This window comes from Triturus cristatus, chromosome 3_2 (assembly GCF_964204655.1).
Source record: "Triturus cristatus chromosome 3_2, aTriCri1.1, whole genome shotgun sequence".
NCBI lineage: Eukaryota > Metazoa > Chordata > Amphibia > Caudata > Salamandridae > Triturus > Triturus cristatus.
The window spans coordinates 236440728-236464886 of record NC_140584.1 but is presented as its reverse complement, the minus strand read 5'-3'; the positions used below and the strand labels follow the sequence as shown (position 1 = coordinate 236464886).

General features: G+C 43.5%; 1 protein-coding gene across 5 annotated transcripts in view; it reads right to left on the bottom strand.

The window, feature by feature from the left end:
• The window catches only part of KYNU (kynureninase), a 996465-nt gene that overhangs the window by 146002 nt on the left and 826304 nt on the right, over window positions 1-24159 (bottom strand). For all 5 annotated transcript variants that reach the window (XM_085647553.1, XM_085647551.1, XM_085647555.1 and 2 more), the window contains one exon: window positions 21971-22069. In XM_085647553.1, the coding sequence (XP_085503679.1) occupies window positions 21971-22069 (99 nt within the window). The remainder of the gene's footprint in view (window positions 1-21970; window positions 22070-24159) is intronic.

Here is a 24159-nt window from a genome sequence, read left to right as displayed (position 1 = left end):
CTCATTTATTTTATCTTGACAGTGAATCGTCCCTCTGAAGGACACAACTTTGTCTATGCTCACGCATTCCCGCACAGGACGACCAATCCCCAACGCGGGTTTGTTCAAACAATTGAACAGAATTCACGCATTTACCAAGTGAGTCTATCAATCTCTCCTCATTCACGCGATCAATTTATTAGCCACGACAGGGCTATTACTAAATCCTAATTTCTTGAATTGATTCCTAACCAGGTAGAACAGGATACAACTGCTCTTGCCTCCCTTTACATATCGCCCTACAAGCTACATTGGGCCTCCTACTTTTGGTGAGTCTCCACCCTGCATGCACAATTTTAGACGGCATTCAGTCTTTCGAACGCACCTGACCATATTCCTTACTATTTCATAGGCTGTCACTCCCTGTCCTGATGAAGACCCGTATTGACTAGCGAATAACGCTACCTTGGGTTGAAACGTCGACACTTGTTGAAGGATCAGTTGGAAATACTCTGCACAAAAGACTGATTCAATCGATCTGCAGATTGTTTCGATTATTCGCTTAAACTGGCCTTTGTAAATTATCAGTACCTGCAAAAATCACACTGTATATATTACGCACTTTTCACCACAGCACTGAGCACTTTATGTCACTTTATGCCACTTTGTCACAACTGTGTTTTACATTTGACAGCCATTGTCATTAGTTATTTATGAATGATGCAATTCATAAAGCCTTTTTGAAAAACTACTTATGGTCTCTATGTGTGTTCGTATATGCATACAAATGAAGTTTGTTTCTTGAAGTAATATTGTTTACCCGACAGAACCGTTTGTACTATTTTTGATAATCCGCCCAGGTTCTGAGGGATACTGGGTTACCCCATTTTGATAATAGCAGGATGTGGTACAGCAATGGCCTGGTATTGTCAGTGTGGGAGCAGGTGGTAACAGTTGATAAAATCTGATGGCGACACCGGCGATGGGATGGCCTGGAGGCTGAGGGAGACCGGCTGTACTGGGGCCCAGCTGAGAAGCGTTTGTTTTCTCCTCCTCCCCTTCCAGGACCACCAGCCACCAACACTTTTACTGGATATGCTCCAGCCTCTGCCTCTGCAGACGGGCTGCTCTCTCCTACCTGTTGGATGGTCCGGTTGGAAGAGCAGGAGCAGCTTTATTGAGAAAAATATAAAAAGACAAATTGTGAATAAAGCTCTGTGCAAACAATTGTTATAAATTAATGGGTTGCAGGTCCCCTAGGGCCATTGGAATCTGAGCACTATCTGTGTGGCAGAAAAGTATTAAAAGGTAGAATAACACCAGATTAAACAAACTGTGATTAGATAATTGTTATTGTAAATGTGTTACAAGTAACTATAGACAGATACTTTCAGTTCAGTTTCAGTTCAGTTTTTAACGTCTTTATTTCGAATATTCTTCATAAAAGACAAGGTATTTACAATTAATAACAATATTACGTGATCAATAACATTATATACAATATAAAAACACTTAAGACCTCAATTAAATTAGATGTGTACATAAAGACGGAAAAGGAAAATTATTATTATACAAATACAATTAAAAGATACAACATCAATACTGGTCAAAGACACAATCTAGCAAAGTAACACAATATATAAGATGTTCATAACAAGGTGTTACAAACTATCTTTGATCTTAGTAACCAAGCCCATCCAAGAAATTTAGCCATTCCGATTGAGAAACATTCAGAAGTATTAGTTCTTAAGATGAATAGGGCTTCTCTGCTCGACCTGGTCTTTAGTCTATGGCAAATAGGTTTTAGCCACTTATATCGTGGTTCACGATAAGCATTACAAACGAACAAGAAGTGACCTATTGTTTCTTTATGGATTATACAACATGGGCAAAATGGGGTCGCCGGCTTCTGCCAACCACTGGTAAAGGACCGTAAAGGCAATGTACCAAGACGGAACTGAAAGTAAAGTTTCCTATCAGTGGTTTTAACTATTATATCCCAGAAACACTCTATATGGGGAACTATTTTATATAGCAGAAACAAACCAGTCAAGTTCGGTTTCTCCGAAAGAGCAACGTATTCATCCTTGACCATAGACCAAAAGAGAGATTTAAAATCTTTCTTAGAAGGAAAGATATGGGAGCCCGGCTCAGACCACAAAAGTGGGAGACCCATTCCAAAAAGAGTGTTTCTAATAGACTTAAACCAAGGGATATCACCAGCCCCCTGCTGTGATCTAACATCCTGAAGTTCTCGGGCGAACATGGCAAGTTCCGGTGTAGACCATATTCGTCTCCATAACGCCACCAACCTATACTGGGCTTGATGTTTGAATGAATGGAGCCCCATGTCCATCAATAATGGCAGAGTTGGTGTTGATGGCGGAAGACTAACTAAATTTCGGAGGAATTTGTTTTGTATCCTATCAAGGACAGCCAGGTCTACATAGCCCCATATATCCGCCCCATATAATATGGCAGAACTAATTTTTGCACTATATATTTTGAGGGCGGGCAGCACCCTTTTGGTCAGAGAGCTCCGCTGCTCCTTCACCAAACAACCGGACAAGCGCATTAGTTTCAGGCTAAGCGCTGTTATTTGCTCTTTCCAGCGTAATCTATAATCCATTGTGACACCGAGATAGGTCATAACTTCAACCTGTTCCAGGGTTGACCCGTTCATAATGACATTACCCCTCTGTGCTTTTTTCTTCGTGAAGACCATAAATTTGGTTTTATTAATGTTAATTTCTAAATCGTTCTCTTTGCAGAAATCCACAAATTTATCTATAGCAACCTGCAAACCCTTCTGAGTTTTGGCCAGTATGAGTGTATCATCCGCAAATATTAAAAGGGGGAATTTACTCCCCCCCAACGATGGGGCGTCTGTAGGAGTATCTGAGAGAAACTTAACCACTTGATTAATAAAAAGTATAAAAAGGGTAGGGGCCAGGACGCAGCCCTGTCTCACTCCACGAGTCACCGGGAAGGTTTCAGTAACCTGGCCCTGACGACCCCACCTTACTCTAGCAAAGTTTCCCTCATGCATCCTGATGGTAAGTTCTAAGAGCGCAGGAGGAACACCCATCTTTCTCAGTGCAGCCCACATCTTTCCTCTGGGGACCAAATCGAACGCTGATTTGAGGTCCACAAATGCAGCGTAAATCCTGCCGCCTTTCAGAAACACAGTTTTCCAATAGATCATAACGAATCTTAAGATCTGGTCAACTGTGCTAATATAAGCCCTAAAACCAGCTTGAAGTGGGGAAAGAATGTCAACTTCGACCATCCAAGTGTCAATTTTTCCTAAAAGCATTCTAGCCACAATTTTTTGAAGGGCATCGATAAGACTAATTGGACGGTAGTTTCCTGCATTAGTTTTGTCTCCTTTTTTATACACGGGAAGGATCTCTGCCCCTTTCCATGAATTTGGAATCTCCAACCCTCTGGCTATCGCATTTGCTAGGGTGGTTATATACGGAACCCAATGCACCTGATCATACTTAAAAAGGTCCGCGGGGACACAGTCCATACCAGGAGCCTTACCGTTCTGAACTTGTTTAAGCGCAGCTACAGTATCCAATTCTGTAAAAACAACGTGGTCAAGTAAAGGCGGCGCAGTCTGAACACTGGCATCTTCCCAATGTTGGGAGATCCGTACCGTGTCACTAAACTGCGTCGCGTAATGTTTGACCCATTGTTCTGCAGACACGTGGTTAACAGGTGTTTTCGAGTCCCCAGTCCCACCCCACTTCACAACCTCCCAGAATTTTTGTTGGTTAGATGAGGTGCATGCTTGATATAAATCTAACCAACGCTGTTCATCCCAGTTGGTTTTTGCCACTTTAAGTGTTTTCTTGTAGTTGACCCTGGCTAGCCTAATATCAATGGCTGACTTCAATTTAATAGCATCTATTAAGGTGCTATGTGCTAACCGACAAGATTTATCGTACCATTTAGTCCTAGCTGGTACAAGACTATTTTTCCCTCCTTTTGTGGGTTCGTTAAAAAAAGTTTTTATCTTATTAAACAATGTCTCATGGATCATCCCTATTTCTTCCGGGGAGGTACCTTCGTTAAGTATCGGTACCATCAGATTAGTGGCTACTGAGACCTCCACCGCAATCCTTTCTAACACGGTAGGGTTGTCTATAAGCCTAGTCCAGCGTACTCTTCTACAGTCATTCGTAAGAACAGCCTCAGCTGTAACAGTAGTAGACGCAGAATCCAATCTGAAACCCTCGTTCAGTATTAGTTTAATTGCCAGAGGGTTATGGTCGCTTTCAGATCTTTTGACTACTTCCATATCCTCTAGGATTTTCCAGAATTTTATCTTTAATAAGAAGTAGTCAATACGACTCGAATACTTGGAATTGTCAAAAGTGACCTTTCCCATTGAATCTGATTTAGTTCTACCGTTAGCTGCACGCAGATCCCATTCAAGACAAAGGCCTAGCCACTGCATTGCTGCCTCGGTAACCTTTTTGATGGGGGGGATAGATAATGGTGGAATATTCCAGATTTGATCAGATTCCCCATATCCTTCATTATCAAGATTAGGAAAGGGTTCAAATGAACAATTAAAATCACCAGCCACCATTGTACAATTATCGCTAGAAATGGTGTTTAATAAGCAGTCTAGATCACTGACTGCTCTCGCAGGCTTCCCACCAGGTAGCCCTCTTGCATATATATTAATCAGAGAAAAAACCTCTTTATTTTTGCCAGACAATTTCAAGGCAAGAATATCATTACTTAAAGTAGGAATTTCTTCGATTATAAGGGCTAGAGATTGCCTGATCCAAATAACCAAACCACCTGGGGGACGACCTTTTGGTCCTTTACAGGCTGGTTTATAATAATTGAGATAACCAACCCGAAAAATGGCAACAGTTGACCAACTTTCCTGAAACATAATAACATCGAAAGAATCCACAAAAGAGCCCCAGTCAGCTTCGGACATTTTCCCAGACAATCCCGCTATGTTCCATGACAGGACTGTAAGAATATTACTTGTGTCTTTCAGCAGGTTGTTGGGTAGGTTAATAGTCTCCTCCAGTGCTAGAGGACTATATATGGGATTCAAAGGTTTTACCCCATCTTCCTCCCCATTGGAATTACCACTCAACCCTGTTGCCGTCTCAGCCCTAAGAGGTGGAACAGGGCTAGGGGAACTCAGTACAACTTCACTCCGCACTGGATTCAGCATTGGATTATCAAGTCAATCCACATCTTCCAAGCCGGTCAGCGGAGCAAACCGGTTTGTGAGTTGTGGACAAAACAAAGGATAAGCTGGAGTGTCTAAGTGAAATCTCCCTCTTGGCCTGTCTCTTCTAGAATATTGAGGTGGGGTGTGGGGACCGCTTGTGCAAAAAGCGGGATAAAAATAATTCAGCAATAAAGTTTGCACATCCCCAACTCTTCCAAATCTAGGTTCTCTGCCAATAAAATTAGCCACCCATGATTCTCTAAAATTAATCACCACACAGTCCCCTTCAAGATCTTTCTTACCATAACCTATCCAATCCACCCTTCTAACATTAAGAATTTCAGAATACGTATTGGGTGGAAGCGGGCGATTTTTGTTAAGCCAAAATGTTACCTTATTGTGGAGGTCCATGTGTGTTTCACTTTTACCTTCAACTAATGGAGCCACCCCGGTTAAAATGATGGTATAGGGCTGTGACTCCGGGGGGAGATTAACACAATGTTTCCTCGGGATAGGTTTAGAAAATGGCCGAGGATTATGTCCATGACTGCTAGGTGTTTTCTTGGGCTGGGGTAGTTTTATGGCCTTCTGTCTAGGTGTAACCCCAGAGATAACAGTCGTCTTAACGGCCGATACTGAGGTTGGTTTCGGAGATTTTAACATACGAGATCCCGCCTTTATACTTGACGTCCCTGCTTTTTTTTTATTTATCGGTTTGGATTTCGGTGGGGATTTCGGTGGTGACGGAGCAATGGTGGTCACACCTTTAGGGATAGGACTGTCTAACTTTTTGTTTAATGGTGCTATATTCTCTTTAAACAGCCTATCCAGAGAGTCCATTTTTTCATTCAATAATCTTGTCCTTTCTAATAGCGGTAAAAGCAAGGACTTCATTAATAACTCTATCTTTGCCAGGAGTATACCTTCTACAATACTAACAGTGGTATTATGATCTTCGGATTGACCCACCACGTTAGTGTTACGCAGCCGAGTAGAAGAATCAATAGTGCTTCCCACCCTCTCATTATGTTCAACTAAGAAGGGAAAATCTAGCCTTTTGCGTTTCCCAGGATTCTGTAAGGGAGAAAGCTGTAAAATGGGGGGGGAATTCACTTGCTCCTTACTAAGATTTAAATTAGGTGAGTCCGAGAGACCTGAGTTCCCTCTAGACTGATCTAACAAAATGGTAGTTCCACCGTTAAGCAGGTTATCGTGGACAGTGATAAGTGAACTATCTTGACCCACCTCCGACATCTCCCCTATTTGGGTCTCAGGAACAGTTATAGGCACAGGATCAATATTAGCAACATTGCTATCAGAATCTATAAGGGAAAGCGAAATAGGGGAAGCTGCCTCACTAATTTTCCCAAGAGAAGATCGCTTGCCTGTAATTATATCTAATGAAAGGCGTTTTTCAACTATAGCAATTTCTTTCTCCAGTATAGCAGTAGAGCGTTTAAAAAATTGGTCAATTGTACCCGTATAAATGCCATTAGAAGTAGAGACCTGGATTTGCCTCTTTTTTCCAGATCTTAGGGTCATCTTTAAATCGACAATTAACCAAATTAATACCTCGAAAAAGAAACGTGTATATTGGTAATCAGTGATAGATCTAAGCGATTATGCTAACAATGGGTACACACGCCTAACGATGGTTAAATGCAAAGATAGAAATATGAGCATTTACATCAACAATGGAAAAGGACCATGTGAGGTTTAGGCGAAATATTTTAAAATGTTAGGGAGGTGGCCCAGCCCAGCCGCTGCCAGCCCCTGACGGCCACAGACGGCCCGCCCTTTGCCCGGGCTTAGCCCCGGGCGCTCCCGCGCGCTCCCGCGCAGCGGGGACAGTGACTGGCTATAAGCTGATACGTGGGCGGGACAGGCAGGGAGAGCGACCCAGGTGTTACGGGTCAGAACCTCACGCAGGGACTCCTGGAACACTGAGTCCCTGCGGGTCTGCTCGCAGCCCCGCGGTCCTGCACAAGCGCGCGCAACCACGCCAACAGCCCAGCACAGTCTAAGGGAGGCACAGTGGATAGCCCAACAGCAATTTCGAGGGTCCAACAAAAGTCCGAGGGTCCAAGGCGACGAAGCGGGACCCGCAAAGCGGGTCCGGCGAGGAGTAGCAGCAGGTAAGAACCGGAGGTGAGTTTCCACACTTTGAGAGCAGGTGTTAGTCCCAAAGATTTCCTCTGACACAGCCCTTCTTAATGACTGATAGGTGGGCGGGACAGGCAGGGAGAGCGACCCAGGTGTTACGGGTCAGAACCTCACGCAGGGACTCCTGGAACACTGAGTCCCTGCGGGTCTGCTCGCAGCCCCGCGGTCCTGCACAAGCGCGCGCAACCACGCCAACAGCCCAGCACAGTCTAAGGGAGGCACAGTGGATAGCCCAACAGCAATTTCGAGGGTCCAACAAAAGTCCGAGGGTCCAAGGCGACGAAGCGGGACCCGCGAAGCGGGTCCGGCGAGGAGTAGCAGCAGGTAAGAACCGGAGGTGAGTTTCCACACTTTGAGAGCAGGTGTTAGTCCCAAAGATTTCCTCTGACACAGCCCTTCTTAATGACTGATAGGTGGGCGGGACAGGCAGGGAGAGCGACCCAGGTGTTACGGGTCAGAACCTCACGCAGGGACTCCTGGAACACTGAGTCCCTGCGGGTCTGCTCGCAGCCCCGCGGTCCTGCACAAGCGCGCGCAACCACGCCAACAGCCCAGCACAGTCTAAGGGAGGCACAGTGGATAGCCCAACAGCAATTTCGAGGGTCCAACAAAAGTCCGAGGGTCCAAGGCGACGAAGCGGGACCCGCAAAGCGGGTCCGGCGAGGAGTAGCAGCAGGTAAGAACCGGAGGTGAGTTTCCACACTTTGAGAGCAGGTGTTAGTCCCAAAGATTTCCTCTGACACAGCCCTTCTTAATGACTGATAGGTGGGCGGGACAGGCAGGGAGAGCGACCCAGGTGTTACGGGTCAGAACCTCACGCAGGGACTCCTGGAACACTGAGTCCCTGCGGGTCTGCTCGCAGCCCCGCGGTCCTGCACAAGCGCGCGCAACCACGCCAACAGCCCAGCACAGTCTAAGGGAGGCACAGTGGATAGCCCAACAGCAATTTCGAGGGTCCAACAAAAGTCCGAGGGTCCAAGGCGACGAAGCGGGACCCGCGAAGCGGGTCCGGCGAGGAGTAGCAGCAGGTAAGAACCGGAGGTGAGTTTCCACACTTTGAGAGCAGGTGTTAGTCCCAAAGATTTCCTCTGACACAGCCCTTCTTAATGACTGATAGGTGGGCGGGACAGGCAGGGAGAGCGACCCAGGTGTTACGGGTCAGAACCTCACGCAGGGACTCCTGGAACACTGAGTCCCTGCGGGTCTGCTCGCAGCCCCGCGGTCCTGCACAAGCGCGCGCAACCACGCCAACAGCCCAGCACAGTCTAAGGGAGGCACAGTGGATAGCCCAACAGCAATTTCGAGGGTCCAACAAAAGTCCGAGGGTCCAAGGCGACGAAGCGGGACCCGCAAAGCGGGTCCGGCGAGGAGTAGCAGCAGGTAAGAACCGGAGGTGAGTTTCCACACTTTGAGAGCAGGTGTTAGTCCCAAAGATTTCCTCTGACACAGCCCTTCTTAATGACTGATAGGTGGGCGGGACAGGCAGGGAGAGCGACCCAGGTGTTACGGGTCAGAACCTCACGCAGGGACTCCTGGAACACTGAGTCCCTGCGGGTCTGCTCGCAGCCCCGCGGTCCTGCACAAGCGCGGCCAACCACGCCAACAGCCCAGCACAGTCTAAGGGAGGCACAGTGGATAGCCCAACAGCAATTTCGAGGGTCCAACAAAAGTCCGAGGGTCCAAGGCGACGAAGCGGGACCCGCGAAGCGGGTCCGGCGAGGAGTAGCAGCAGGTAAGAACCGGAGGTGAGTTTCCACACTTTGAGAGCAGGTGTTAGTCCCAAAGATTTCCTCTGACACAGCCCTTCTTAATGACTGATAGGTGGGCGGGACAGGCAGGGAGAGCGACCCAGGTGTTACGGGTCAGAACCTCACGCAGGGACTCCTGGAACACTGAGTCCCTGCGGGTCTGCTCGCAGCCCCGCGGTCCTGCACAAGCGCGCGCAACCACGCCAACAGCCCAGCACAGTCTAAGGGAGGCACAGTGGATAGCCCAACAGCAATTTCGAGGGTCCAACAAAAGTCCGAGGGTCCAAGGCGACGAAGCGGGACCCGCGAAGCGGGTCCGGCGAGGAGTAGCAGCAGGTAAGAACCGGAGGTGAGTTTCCACACTTTGAGAGCAGGTGTTAGTCCCCTTTCTTTAAGTTGAAAAATAAATTCTCTCTCATTAATGAATAAGAGATTATGCTCTATGGAGTGCAAATTGTGTGTTGTGCTAAAATAATGGAGCCAAGCTCATTTCTAGCCAGCGCATCGGGTAGTTTGCTACGGTCGGCAACTGGGGCAGCTGTAGTTGACTATTATCTGTTTTTAATTCCAATGGCCCTGACCGTCTCCAAATGTATTTCTCTTTCTACCCTGACTCCAAAGAAGCAGATGGATAATAAATAAGATGCTGTGTCACACACCTCAAGTATGAAATGTGGATATTAATATTATTCCGTCTGCCATAAGTAGACATTGGGGAAAATGATGGACTGCACTACAGGGAAAGGAGCCGGCTATATCCATTCACGCACTTACTCCCACTTTACTCTGTGGCCCTCACCCAGCCCCACATATTACTTCTGACAAATATATTCAATGGGAAATAAGCAAAAAAAGGAAACTTGACTTACTCTACTGCAGGGTATTGTAGAGAGATTAGACAGGTAGGGTAGAGCTTTTTTATATAGAATAGAGGGTCAACTACACTGATCATCCATTCGTCATCTTTGGCTTATTCAGGCACTAAACAAGTCGAAAGAGAAAAATGTGAAGAAACGTAAAATAAACCTGTTATGAGACACCATTAAATATATTCTGGAATCACTTCACTTCACATGGTTATAAAACAAAATGTGGCACATGCCAAGAATGGATTTTCCAATTCTGTAGGCTTGGACAGAAGAATTTAGGAAAAAATAAAGGAGTTAAGTTCTAAGAGGTGACTAAGTGGGCGAAGGAAAACAACACCCTGTGTGTTCGGTTTGCAATGCATTGAAAACATTGTAAATGCCACATCAACTGAAGCAGAGTAAGCAAAGTAGGTGAGCAGAATGCTCCTCATGAGAAAAACTGCCTTTCTTATTCACCCAAACAATCCAAATATTTATTCATCAAGCTTTACTTCTCTTATCCAGTCGTTCACCAAAGTTTCCAAGCCAACATCCATCCATCCAATCATCCACCCTTTCTTCTGACCATATTTCAACCCATCCATCCCTTTACCCACCCAAGCACCCTTTCCTCACCCACCCTATGCCTCATATACCATTTCATTTTTTTACCCTTCCATTCTTTCATGATTCCCTCAAGCCAGCAATGCTCATTATGTAAGCTTTTGGTGAGTTGCGGATAGAAGAAACTCAATCACCACTGCAGCTGGTAAAGCTGGGAGTGCACGGTTATGAGTTGACGACAACCTGGTACTAGCTAGTGAGTATAATAGTAATTGTCAATGAGCAAGCATTTATGGGACTTGTCAGTGCCCATCCCTGCCACAGCTTCTCACCCTCCAATTGACTCTCTTCCTGCACTTGAGCCAGCGTCACTGGTGGTCTGTGTGGCTAGAATAAAACATTATATATATTTTAGATGCCAAATGTGCTCCCATTTTCAATCAAAAAAATACAACCGGAATACATCACTGCAGTTAATTTAGCACTGCAGTATCTTCTAAAATAAATGTTACTTTAGGCATTTGATTGGCTGACAATGTTAGACAATCCAGGGGTAGAATAATGGCCAATGAACAACATATGGTGTTGATTGGCTAATGCAATGGGAGTGGGAACTCATACCTTTTTTTCCAGTCATGCTGCACTCTCATGTAAAACTGATAGTATACTGTAGAAATGAATTACACAGCACACAACATTGGGGGAGGGAGGTCAATGACCAAGGCCACTCTTTAGTGAACTCAACTGTTAGAGGACAAGCAGGAAAAAAAGCCTTCTCAACAAACATACAAGGTAAATATGTTTTATAATACTGGCTTACTTGGGCCTACAATCTACATGGTAGACAGTAGAGTACCAACAATCTGTGCTTCTTAGTCTTACTCTTTCAGTACCTTAAGATATATGGAGGGAAAGATTACCAACAAAGCAGAAGATAAGTGAACTAAATACTAGAGACCATAAAAAGTCAGCTACCAAAAAAGAAAACCATGTAATAAAAGGGAAAAAAGATAATGTCGGAATAACAAATAATGAAACAAAAATTGAATCGATTGTGCTTTGAATGAGCAGGTCTGTGTCTCATCCTTGTTGCCATGTTGAAGGACGACCGCAGGTAAGGGTGTCAGAGAATTTTTTTTTCTCAACAGCCTCTAGGCAGCAACCTCGAACCCAGAACTAACATTAAAGTAACCCAAGATTCTACCCTAAGCCTACAACAATCATAAAGCCAAACATTAGGGAGATAATAAAAATAAATATTAGGACTTACTGGGGTTAACAGGGCCCACAGCAGCAGTGCTGGTGGTCATTACCTCCTGGTGACCAGCTACTCCTGGACCCTCTGCAACATCCTTCTTCTTGCCCTTGGTTGCTGGTGTAAGAAATTAAGAAGATAACAAAATAAATTAGGGATTCAGTTAATTTCCACAAAATTATTATGACAGACAAACACAGTCACATAATTGTACTTCTCTAAAACAGATCACCTATAGTACTAGTTTTGAGTCTATCGACTATTGTTGTGTTGCCCATACTAATCCTAAAATCCCTATTCCAAATTTCCTTAACATAAAAGACATTTGGAACTAATGGATTACAGTGAAACATCTTTGACTCTATTCTCAGTTCTCAACCCTCTTGATGGACCAACTCAGTCTCCCTTTTTGCAATGCATAGAGGCCTACTACACAGCGCTGTTAACTCAGAACTGCACGAACGACGTAAACAAAGTCACAGAGAGAATGCTAACTCACTTCTATCACTGATTCACTATGGTGAAATGCGGACTGTCTGCAATGTCTTCTTAGCCAAAGCGAAAGGTAATGATGAGTTTGATTATGTAGCACTGAGCACCTGCCTAGCAAAAACTAGAAAGTGGATCACATACAAATAATAATATTCTTAGCATAAACTAAATGTAACTTACCTCCGAGTGTGAACTGCAATTCAGAATTTTATTTTTTTGTATTGTAGAAACACAACAAATAATTAACACTCATGGAGCCCTGGAATCTTGACACCAAGCAGGTCAAGCAGGTCCTGCTTTTTGCCCGTAAGGTAGATGGCCCTCTGCCACAGAGCTGGGTGGGGTAAAGAAAGACGAGAAAAGAAGAAAAAGGAAGGAAAAGAAATAAGAAATAAGGAAGTAAGGGGAAAAATAAACACAAATTTAAAAAGTCATGAAAAACACCCAAAAATTAAAGAAAAACATAAAATACACAAACCAACTCAATAATATAATAAATTAAAATGAGGGGTAGATATGCTTGATAGGGAAAGGATTAAAGAGATTAAAGAGGGATTGAAAATTAGTTCCAGCACAATAACAGTGAAAAAACAAGATGACCACGCCCATGCGAACTGCAAGGTGCCATTTGCAAGGGATTTGGAACGTGAGGACCCACATAAGAACTACGTTGTGCTGTTCGTGCATGATTTGGAATGTAAGGATGCACTTCACATTGCATATCAAAGAGCAAACGGCACACCAGCAAACCCCATGAGCCCGTGGATCTCCATGTAGTGCAGCAGAGTTTTGTAATCACTCCACGGAGTTCCACGTAGTGTAACTACACGCACTCCACCCAAGCCTAGTCACATTGGTGGTGAATATCCCATCTGCTGAAATATAGATCCCACAATTTCCTATTGTGGCGAAAGGGATATCTGTCACCATTGTCACATAGTAATCCATCCGCCGAAATCTTAATCAGGCCGTACGTCTGCCTCTTCAACTTGATTTTTTCATTTAAAAGTGATAAGTGCTTTTTTTTTACTCAAACGACTGCATGCTTAAGTTGTTTCTAAGTGTATCATTTCTAGGAATGATTACTGTAACATTATCTACATAGGACTCCCTGAAGTCTCAGAGAACTCAAAGCTTTGCTGTTCGAGCATAAATAAGAATAAATAAAACTGATCATGTCACATGTTCATGAGTCAAGTTACAGTAGCACCCGGTGAAGCACAGAATCATTTTCAAAGCTCTTTCTCAGCACTTGGAAATCACATTTTGTTTCCAGCTTTAAACTCAATAATGCAGTGAGGAGTGTACACTCTAACTCTCCTTTACTGTTGGCTATACCATAATTTAGGTGGGTGGGGGTTGGAGGTGAGCCTGTACTTTTTCAAAACTCCAGATCTATAACTGTTTATTATTATTATTAACCCGTTTACTGTGGCGCAAATTCCGCCGGGGTGCGAAACTTTTAATGAGTGGGTGGGGCCGCGCCAGCCAACGGACGTGCACAGCACTAGCCAGGTAGTGCTCGCGACGGCCGTTGCCCGACTCACGCAGGGAACGGGTTATTATTATTATTATTATTATCATGCATGATTTGTAAAGTTCAAAGCTACCTTAAAAAGGTTTCCCATTGATAGCCTCCGCAATGAACCAGAATCCCCCGAGTGTTACCAATTAACCATACAGTTAGCTGATATTAAAGAGGTGGGGACATCCAGGTTTTAAGCAGCTTATGAAAGGTTTATGCAGCAGTGGCAAGGTGTTCCATATATGACAATGCCCGACCACCTTGACAGACTTTCTTAACACTAGGAACCACTGCCAGCTCCAAATGGCTTGAGCAGAGCTAGCATTTTGGTGTTTACCAAGGCACTATGGGTCACAAATACATAGCCCCCAAGTTGAATAGGCACTTATGCATATAGCATAAGGTGTTGAATTGGACACAAGGTTCAATTGGCAGCCAGGGAAGAGAATGCAACTTGTAGATTGAGGACGTGCATTTGGGTGGGTGGAGGAGCATGCATGCAGTCACATTTTGTACTGCCTGGAGCCATTTGAGCAAACATTTCATAGCACCGAGGTACAGAACATTACCATAGTCCAGTCTGGTTACATGGACTATAGTTCTTTGGGCTGGGATGGGGAGGCAGTCCACAATTTTCCTCAGCCTTTTAAGGATGCATAAACAGGTAACAGGTACTTTATTGATCTGATGGCTAATAAAGAGCTTGTCAACGAGCCTATCTCTAGATTTTTTACCACATGTACTGGAGAGGGAGTGGTGCCCATGGTCGATGGCCACAGATTAGGACCACAAAGGTGAGGATGGTTGCCCACCAGCAGAACCTTTGTCTTGTCCCCAATAGGTTTCAGCTGGTTGGTATTTATCCATAGTGAAACATGGGTGAGAGATCATCCGTGTGTGAAAACAATGTAAGCCCATAAGATTCAACAATCACTGCTAAAGTTATTATGTAGAGATTGAACAGAATTGGGCCTAGAGTAGAGCCCTGCGACACCCTGGTGGCCAAATGAGGTAATTTAGACCTATGTTAGTGTGTCTAAACCGGGAAGATGCAGCTGTGCAGGAAAAAACGAAGCTAGGACAGGGCTGTGCCAGGCCCTCCCATTTCTTCTAATCTGAAAAGCAGAAGGGGGTTGTTTATTGTGTTGAACGTGGCACTAAGATATAAAAGGATAAGTGCTGCATCACCACCAGTATCTAGCTGAAAATGCAGGTATTTAGTGACCCAGGAGGAGAGCTGACTCAGTGATGTGGCCAGCACTGAAGCCCAATTGCAAAGGGTGCAATACATCATTTAATCTAGTGTATGATGTAAGCTGCAAGTTAACATGTTTCACCAACTCCTTGGCCAGGGTGGGCAGGAGCAAGATAGGCCTGTAATTTGACCATATAAATGGGTCAGCATTCAGCTTTTTTAGTAAGGGTGTAACCAAGGCCAGCTTTTAAGATAAGAGAATGATGCCAAGGAAGCATTCAGAAGTTGGGTGAATTGTTCCATGACTGGAAGAGCAGCTTACCCAGTACCGGGGGTGGGGCAGGGGTCCCTCCAGAGGAGAACCTGATATGTTAGCTGCAAGTAATAAGATAAATTACATTACATCTAAAGGGTGGAACATACTCAAGGCGTAAGTCATGCTGGGAAGAGCTTCAGCTGAAATGGCATTGGTTGTATCTAAAAAAGTGGTCTGGTTGTCTGATACTTTTTTTTTTTTAACTATGCAATTTCACCACATTAAGTTTGTAAGAGTGTGGTAGGTGGGGCAGTATTAGCATGGTCAGAAAGATTCTTAACTACCTTAAAATTGTTTGGGTCGTTTTTAGCCACATTGATTTTATCCGAGTAAAATTTGGCTCTAGCAGTACTGCATTTTTTCTGGTAGTCCTTCAAAGCTGACTTGTATCTAAGTTTATCCTTGTTACAATTAGTTTTCCACCAATTACTTTTCAAGTCTTTACATAGCTTTTTGTATTCATGCAAGGAGTCATCATACCATGGTGTGGGAGAGGATTCAATTGTGTTTTCTACTTGCGGTAGGGACTAACACTTTGAACGAGGATCTAAGCAAAGATACAATGATGTGCACATCTGATTCTACTGTTTAACTCAGCACAGGGCATTTAGCTTCAAGTAGAGAGTTAAGAGCTGGTACGCTAAACTGTGACCTGCTCCTGCCAGTGGTTGTAGTCAGATTCTCTCTGGATTGAACCCCTGGTTGAATGGGGAAGGAAAAGGGACTGCAAAGTTATCGGCCCATGGCAGAGGAATAGACTGGTCTATCTGTATGTTCCCAAGGTTGGTAAATATAGGATCCAACATATGGTCAGCTACAGTGTGGGGAAATTTGTGATGAGCTGGATATTAAGTGCCACAAAATCCTCTATCACAGAGGAGGCCTTACAGCAAGCCACATTATCAATTTTTTTTTAGATCACCCACAATGGTAAAATTGGAAAATTTGAGAATAGGCGATGCAAGAACTTCCATAATACCAGAGCCACAGTTGCCCACACAACCCGGTGGGCAATAAATTAGGGGTGTGGGACAAGGTGAAGTTCTTACCTAGTGACAGTGAGAAGAGTAGAGCTTCACAGTCAGGATTGTCAACTTATCAATTTTCATGCAAAGTGCTCTTTATACATGATAGCTTTTCTGGTTTTGCCTGCACAATGCTTGCGCTGTGCTTATGAACTTTACTGTATTTAATATACATATTAAAAGGGGCTTATATCCCATCCTTCCTTCACATTTGTTTCTGTGGTTGACACTTACTTTTCCTCCATTTCTATTGGTTCTAGAATACCATTTACTGTTGTTCTTCTGTGTTCTTCTTATCAGTGGCCCATGGCTGAAGTACTTCTTCCACTTCAAACTTTTTAATTTTAATTAGAAGGGAGCATACCATGCCCTTCTCCCACTCTCTGCTCTGTATCATTTCCTTCTTTCCTAGAATGGTTCCTCTAATTGAAGCGATCATTTTGTTAAAATTAGCTTTGAAGCATCCCATAGGAGTGCATCTACAGGCTTCTTCTCTCCTCTCAGGCATGTTAACCCATCACCATGTTTTGTTCTTAATAAAACCCCCATGCCTACCTTTTAACCCACCACTTCCTCTTCCCTGCTCTCTCCACAAATCTCTTAAGTCCCTTAAGTATACCATCTTCAGGCAGAGAAGTATAATTAGAATCCAACTGTGGGGGAAGAGGAAATTTCTCACTTGAACAAGGCAACACCACTTAAGTGGGGCAGAATGGGGCATGAGAAAGTCACTGCTGTGTTATATTTCAAAGGTTGAGAAGACTACCACCTTCCTCTTCCTCATTGGTCCTCCTCCACTGCATGCTTCCAGCCATGAATCTGCAGGCCTCAATTTCTTGTGAAGGCAAGCAGCTATATTTCTACATTTCATCCCATTGCACTCTGGTTCCCGCTCTGGAGGCAGACTAGAAAGGAGAGGTTTAGGACCCTTTCTTACAGGCCCGTGCTTTAGAAAGGCAGGAAACGCTAGGACTGGATCAGTCACATGTCTTCTAAAGCCATTGCTTTAAGAGCACTTCCAGGGCTTGTTATTTGCTGTGATCTAAAACAATCACAGGTAAAAGCAGCTTCAGGCACCCAATGTAAACTATGCTTTTCCATCGAGTATCACCCCACCTACTGTGTGCCCCAGTTACTGCATTTGAAGAGAAAATAAGGCACACAGGGATCAAGGAAGGCATAAGTTTGATCTCGAGAAGGGGGGTTCCTGCATGAGTTGGCATAAATCTTGAATGCATGGAATTTAGACCTTGGACTGAATGCGGTACTCGCGTTTTGACCTAGGCAATTAGAGGGTTCAGGTTTGTGAGGAACCCGAACTCTAAGAATCAGCTTTTCACCAAAAATGCACACACAACCCTTGTGTGATTCATGAGGGCTTGCAGACCCCCAGTGCAGTGATCATTTGGGAACTGTGTTGCAGGGTACATTACTTTCTGCAAACCACTTAGGTCAAAAATTATAGCGGTATGCTGCTCTAGGCACTAGTATTTTACCTTGTCTTCTAGTCCTATTCCGGTGACAGTAGTTTTCATTTTCCCTTTACAAAATGACAGCACTACAAGTCCCAGAATACAAAGGAGAAAACAAGACTAGCTGAGTTTGCCTGCACCCAGCTGTGGACAGTATCAGGCCTCTGATTTTGAAAATCACAAATAAGAATAATGACCAACAAAAATCTCAACACAGCATTTCTTTTCGTTCAGCCCCTCCTGCAGAATTCATTGCTCCAATTCTGCTGCTCAGCATTTCATTCTAGCTAGAACTGTAAAATATGTTACTTTAGATTGGCAATAACACTGTTTTTCAGGAGAGCTTTTAATGACCCATTTGCAACTTAGGGGCCGATTACGAAGAAGTCGGAAAAGGCTCTGACTCCCGTCGGAGCCTTTCTGCCAACATCGTTATATGTTGGTCAGATTTCTTTCCAACTGCCTCATTACGATGGAGGCGGTCGGAAAGGAATCTGAACGGTCATTCCGACTGGCTTCTGACGTGCTTGGAGTGCCAGTCTGCCAGTCAGAATGCGGCTACTAATCCCAAGGACGACTCTTTACGCTCAAGGGACCACGATGAAGGGTGCCGGCAGCTTTTCTGTGCTGGCCTTTCCGACAGGTAAAGGCTGTCAGAACTCAACTTTTGTCACCCTCAGCAGGGCCTCCTTGGGAGCACAGCCTCCAGTTGGAGGCTGAGGTGGCACCAATGGTGCCCCACTGTTCATCCCTGCACCCCGTGGCAGGCACCTTCAGGTGCCTGCCACAGGGCGCAGGGATGAACTGCACCTCCTATTTTACAATGGGAGCATGCATTCCAGTCAGAATACATGCTCCCATTGTAAAATATAGGAATGCGACCCAAGAGTGTTTGGTCACATCCTAATTAGTCCGTCGGGACTGCAAACCGGGTGTCAGTCGGTCCTGTGACCGAGACGAGTCGGGCGGAGGAAATTCTTGCATCGCAATAGGGCCCTTAATGTGCTTAAGGTGTGAAATGCAAATTATATTTAGTGATACAACTGGGTTGTGAGTGGTATTCAGAGCTTATTAGTATATTTGAGTATTTGTCTAGATGCCAGGCGGTGAAGAACATTGTTAGAGCTGGTATAATTAACACAACTTTTAACTTTGCATGATTAAAACGTTCCTCTTGCCTTGTTTTGGGGGGTGGGAAGGGGCAGTACTTTGCTGGGATCGTAGCTACGAGACAGTCCAGAAAGTAAACTATTTCTTGATTGCCTGGTTTGGGTTGCATTTTGTGGCTTGGTAATCTGTTATAGATTAGCTTGGCTCTATTGTTCCAAGATGAACGAGCCTCACTTTGTAAACATTGCGCATGCAGCCACCTCCAGGGCAAAAAAGTGACTGATTTCTTAGTGTACTAAAGTAAGATTTGCTTTCCTCTTTAGAACTGTGGGCTGGGAGATAAATAAAGATACCTGTACAGCAATAATTGCAAGTATGTATGTATGTGGGTGGGAAGTATATGATTTACCTAGCACAGTTACTCCGATGGTCTCTATGGTTTTTACAATTGCGAAAAGGCTATTAAATAAAAAGGAAGTAGTGGCGCTCAGCAAGTGTACGTATAGGACATTCAAGTAAATATTGTGCTGACAGGTAGGGGAGACCCTTAAAACCCCTTAATGTGTTTTGGGATGAGCCCAACAGCAAAACAATACAAAGTAATCCTGTGCACACATATAAGTAAATCCAGTAGATGCTGAAGTGGAGACAATGAGACCAATCAAAATCTTCAAAAATATTGAATATTCTTTAATCCTTTCGGAAACAACACCAGCCAACACGTGTTTCGTCAGGGAAGGTAATCCCACGACTCTTCAGGGCTCAGGCTGATAGCGTTGACAAAGTGACTAGTGAAAAAACACGTCAAGGAAATCCAAAGTAGCGATCAGCACAAATTGTCAGTCATAAAAATAGGAGTCTGTAAACCAGCTATATCATCAAAGTATAGAGTATCCGGTGCCGCAAGTGAGCGTAGAGCAGTAATCCACAAGGTAGTATAATGCTGGAACCATCTAGGTTACTACAGCCGACGTGCGGCTAAGTATACAATTTAGGCAATATCCAAAGGAGCGGCCGAACACGAGTTTGTGTTCCTCAATTTTCAAGCTGAAGAAGAACGTACATCCTAGCGGCACCGTGCCGCTAGGATGTACGTTCTTCTTCAGCTTGAAAATTGAGGAACACACACTAATGTGTTCGGCCGTTCCTTTGGATATTGCCACTCAACTCTAAGCCCTTCATATCTAAGACATTACTCCCTTCACAACACTGTAGGCTACTCTGTGACACTTCAATCCTAACCAAGCCACTCAACTCTAATGTACGCCCTTCCGACACACTCCACTCTACTCCACTTTATGACACTCCACTCCATGCCACTCTTGTTTACCCTACTAACTTTTAGCCATGCTGAACAGTATCCACTCTGGTATACAACATAGCTAAAGCATATTGGCAAAGTCAATAAATAGTTCTTGCATAGGCGAGACCTATTGTCTTTGCTAGTGCTTGTTTGTTTTTGCGATCCACTATCAGAATCCGGTAATATGGGGCCAAAACTGTAATAATGCACCATTAAGCCAGGTTTCTGTTTAAAAGATAGAATTGGGAAAATTAGATCTAAATCAAGAAAGGCGGGACAGGCTCCTGTGGTCACAGGGAGAAGGGTATGCTTTTGAGAGGCAGGGTTACAAAAGTGAGCCTTACTTTAGACAAATATCAAAATTCCTCATCCATGGACCTACTCAGGCACAGAAAGATGCAGACGGGCTTGCCTTTGGCGTGTCATCAGGACGTCTGAGCCATGGCCATGTTTACGTACGCAGGGCAGGCCAGGTGATGAGAGCTACTGCACACTAGAGCACTAACCACTCTGTGCAATTGACAGAAAAATGGCAAGCAAAGTATTTTCCCCAAACTTAATTCCCAGCACGATGTATTTGTTGGGATTAAAAGCATTATATCTCACTTGTTTTTCAAAACGGCTTTTAAAATCCTTCTTAGTTTTTTTCATATTTTGAGCTTGATATATGGTTTGGTGAATTGAGTACAGTCCGTCATTACAGGTTAGCTTCTGCGGAATTTAAAACCAGCTCTGTTGTCATCTCTGTATATTTAACAGAACCACCATGACAGCTGTTCCTTTCTTTTGAAGAAAGGTTTTATTAGGGTCCATCATGGTTCTGATGGCCATGCACCACCAAACATTTAAAATGTTTGTGTTTTTGAGAAAAAAACATCCCAAAGCCAGAGTTCTTTTTCTGAAAAACAAAAAGCTAATGACCTCCACACCCTGAGAGATTTGACCCACGGCGTGGGGTGGTCATTGTTTTCTTTCTGTACCTTACTGCCAGGCTTTTCCTAGAGGTGACAGACAGGGAAACAGGCATTTGACCATTCACTCTAAATCGGAAGGGTGCTCTGCCAGTCTGTTAGAGGCAGTATCCCTTCCAAAGAGCCAATAGGAGCTCCTGCAGGAAAACCAAGGGTTTGATGTGCATGGTACTCCATCACATTTGGAACCAATTATACTGTCTGCCCAAGTTTAAAGCAGGCCCTTTCTGTCTGTATTCTGCCAATTGTTTTAATAATGCCACCAAGATGAGTGAATGTTGTGTTCTATGCATAGTTTTCAATTCCATTCCATTCCATGCAAGACTGACTTCTATGAAATAGGACACGTTTTAGTAGAGTTCTTTCATCAGCTAACCCACAAAGATTTTAAAATATTTTCTATAGGATTTGCATGGAAGGTGCACAAACACATCTCTCTAAAATAAAGCTATTAAGTTTTCAAAACCAATCAAACTAGATTGATGCCTCGCAAGATCATAGAAGATACTGAAGTGTTTGCACTGGAATATAGAATCAAGCTAAAATGTTATTTATTTCAAGTATGCAGAGATATATAGAAAATGTTCAAACACTGCTTTCTGGATCAGAATCCATTGTTAAACAAGCCTAAGAATGTATTTTAAAAATATTTTTGTCCTTATATTTTGCAACCATTTACATAAATTCATAATTTTCCTTGGTTCACGTTTATGCAAAATTCAAGAGATGTTTGCATTATTTGTTTTGAATCATGGCCCAAAAAGGCATGCCATATAAACTCATATGCCGCCTTACCTTGTAAGAACACCAACAGGCAAAATCAACTCCCCAGTCGTGTAAATAGAGTTCCACATTTCCAACAGCATGTGCCAGGTCAAAACCAACATAACAGCCCTACAAATAGATAAAACAGTTCCATATGTTTACCATACATTGTAAAAGGAATGTTTCATATACTGACTTTTAGTTTGTAGTTGTAGCCAGTACATCGCTTATAAAGTTGCCTAAGTGATTACATAACAGGATACAATATACAAACGGTGTTTAGATTCTAAATAATGTTTACTGAAGCAACTCAAGAAAATACAATAGAGACAAATACAATCTCAGATTCAGTAGCCGAATACCTACATATTAAAGTCATTGAAATGCTGTGGCTATTGTGTCTTGTTAGTGATAGAGGAAAAATAATTATCAAGTTAGGTAGGTAACAAAAAACGCCTGTGTAGAAATCCACGCAAAGTCTTCTTTCATGTACACACTTTATTCAATCAAGTATTCATCCAAGATGATAGCATGTAAGTGACCTCCAGCTGAGATGCACAACACAGCTGATATTTTTCACTTATTCATCACACCTCACATTCCACTAAAAGCATCACCGGTATATCATAATGAAGTCTTCTATACTCCAGAACATGTCAACAACCTGTTATAGGTTTGAAATCTGCACTGTGTATATTTTCACCAATTAGATGCAAGAGTCCCAGTCTCTCCGTGGTGTCCACTATGAGGCCTGGTGGGCACAACTGGGGGGCACAAATGGTGCCACTCCAAACATCCACATGGTGCTCTGCACACAATGCATGGATGTCTGAAAACATAACTTTTTCCAATGCAGCTTGTGCTGCTACCCTTTTGTGGCCACATCACAAGCCACAATGGAAAATTAGATGTTTTCAATGGCCTCATGGGTGGTTGCATCCTAATTTATCGGATGGAACCTCAGACTACTAGTCGATCGGTTTCCATTCCGAAATGATGTAGGATAGACGCGCATCTGACCGACATCATAATAGGGCCCTAAATGATTAGGTGGCCTACTCACATGGATAATTACAAATGGTTGACAGAACACAACACAAAGAGGCCTATTATTATTTCGGGCAGACTTGCATCTGCACAACATCATTTCAGTATGAGAGGCAGCAGATTCGCACCCCCTATTATGATACAATGGCACATGGTGCAGTCGCAAACTCCCATTTCTCCACAGGAGCTTGTGCTGCAGTCAGAACCCGGCCGCAGCACAAGCACACATAGAGAAATGGGAGTTTCTGTGTTTCCCTGCCACACAGTGCAGGGATGTACAGAGCGGCACCATAGGTGCCCCCTGGCCTCTAACCGAAGGTCGCTGAGGGATGGGAGCCCTGCTACAGGCCGCCTAAGTTGCTTTCCAACAGGGTTTCCATGTCGAGCCTGTCTGAAACTGACATCATAATCCAGATGGCGTCAACGCCGTCCTAAAAGGATTATGAATGGCCTCTGACTGGCCACCGGTTGGAATGACCGGGCAGTTTAAACTCTGACCACCTTCTTTGTAATTTGGTGGTTGGAGTTTAAACCAAGAATAGCGATCACAAAGCCTCCGACCTACGACATCTTAATCGGCCCCTAAATGTAGTCACTGCCTAAAGAGCAGGCATAGTGATGAGATAAACCATGAAGAGCAAGTGAATAAATGTTGCATTTATGGTCTGTCTCATTGGAAAAAGCTAGCCTGCAAACTGCTTTTTTTTTTTTTATGAAGTTAGTTCACATTGTGAATAAAGTAGATTGTTGATAATTACCAATAAATTAAAAGGTTTAGCATAAAATATACATTAGTTAAGATTTATGAAGCAATGAAAAGGTATTCAGATAAAATATTGAAAATTGCATTTTGTAATACATAAATATTGAGTTTGAAATATTGTCATAAAGAAATAGTGTGTGCAAGAATATCCTTGGCTAGAATATCGATTTTCAGGTGATTAGTGTTGATTTAACAATATCTAAATAATGAATATAGTTTGTAAAAACATCGTAAATAATATCGTTTTTTAATTCTTTTTATGTGTTTTAGTATGTATTTTAATTGTATGTTATAAATTGTTTGTGTAAATATTGTTAATGTCATTTTTCATTTTTAGAATTTTGAAATTTATTTTTATACCTTTTCTGGTATTTTAGTACTTTAGCGGGTTCTGGGGTTTAAAGGGGTA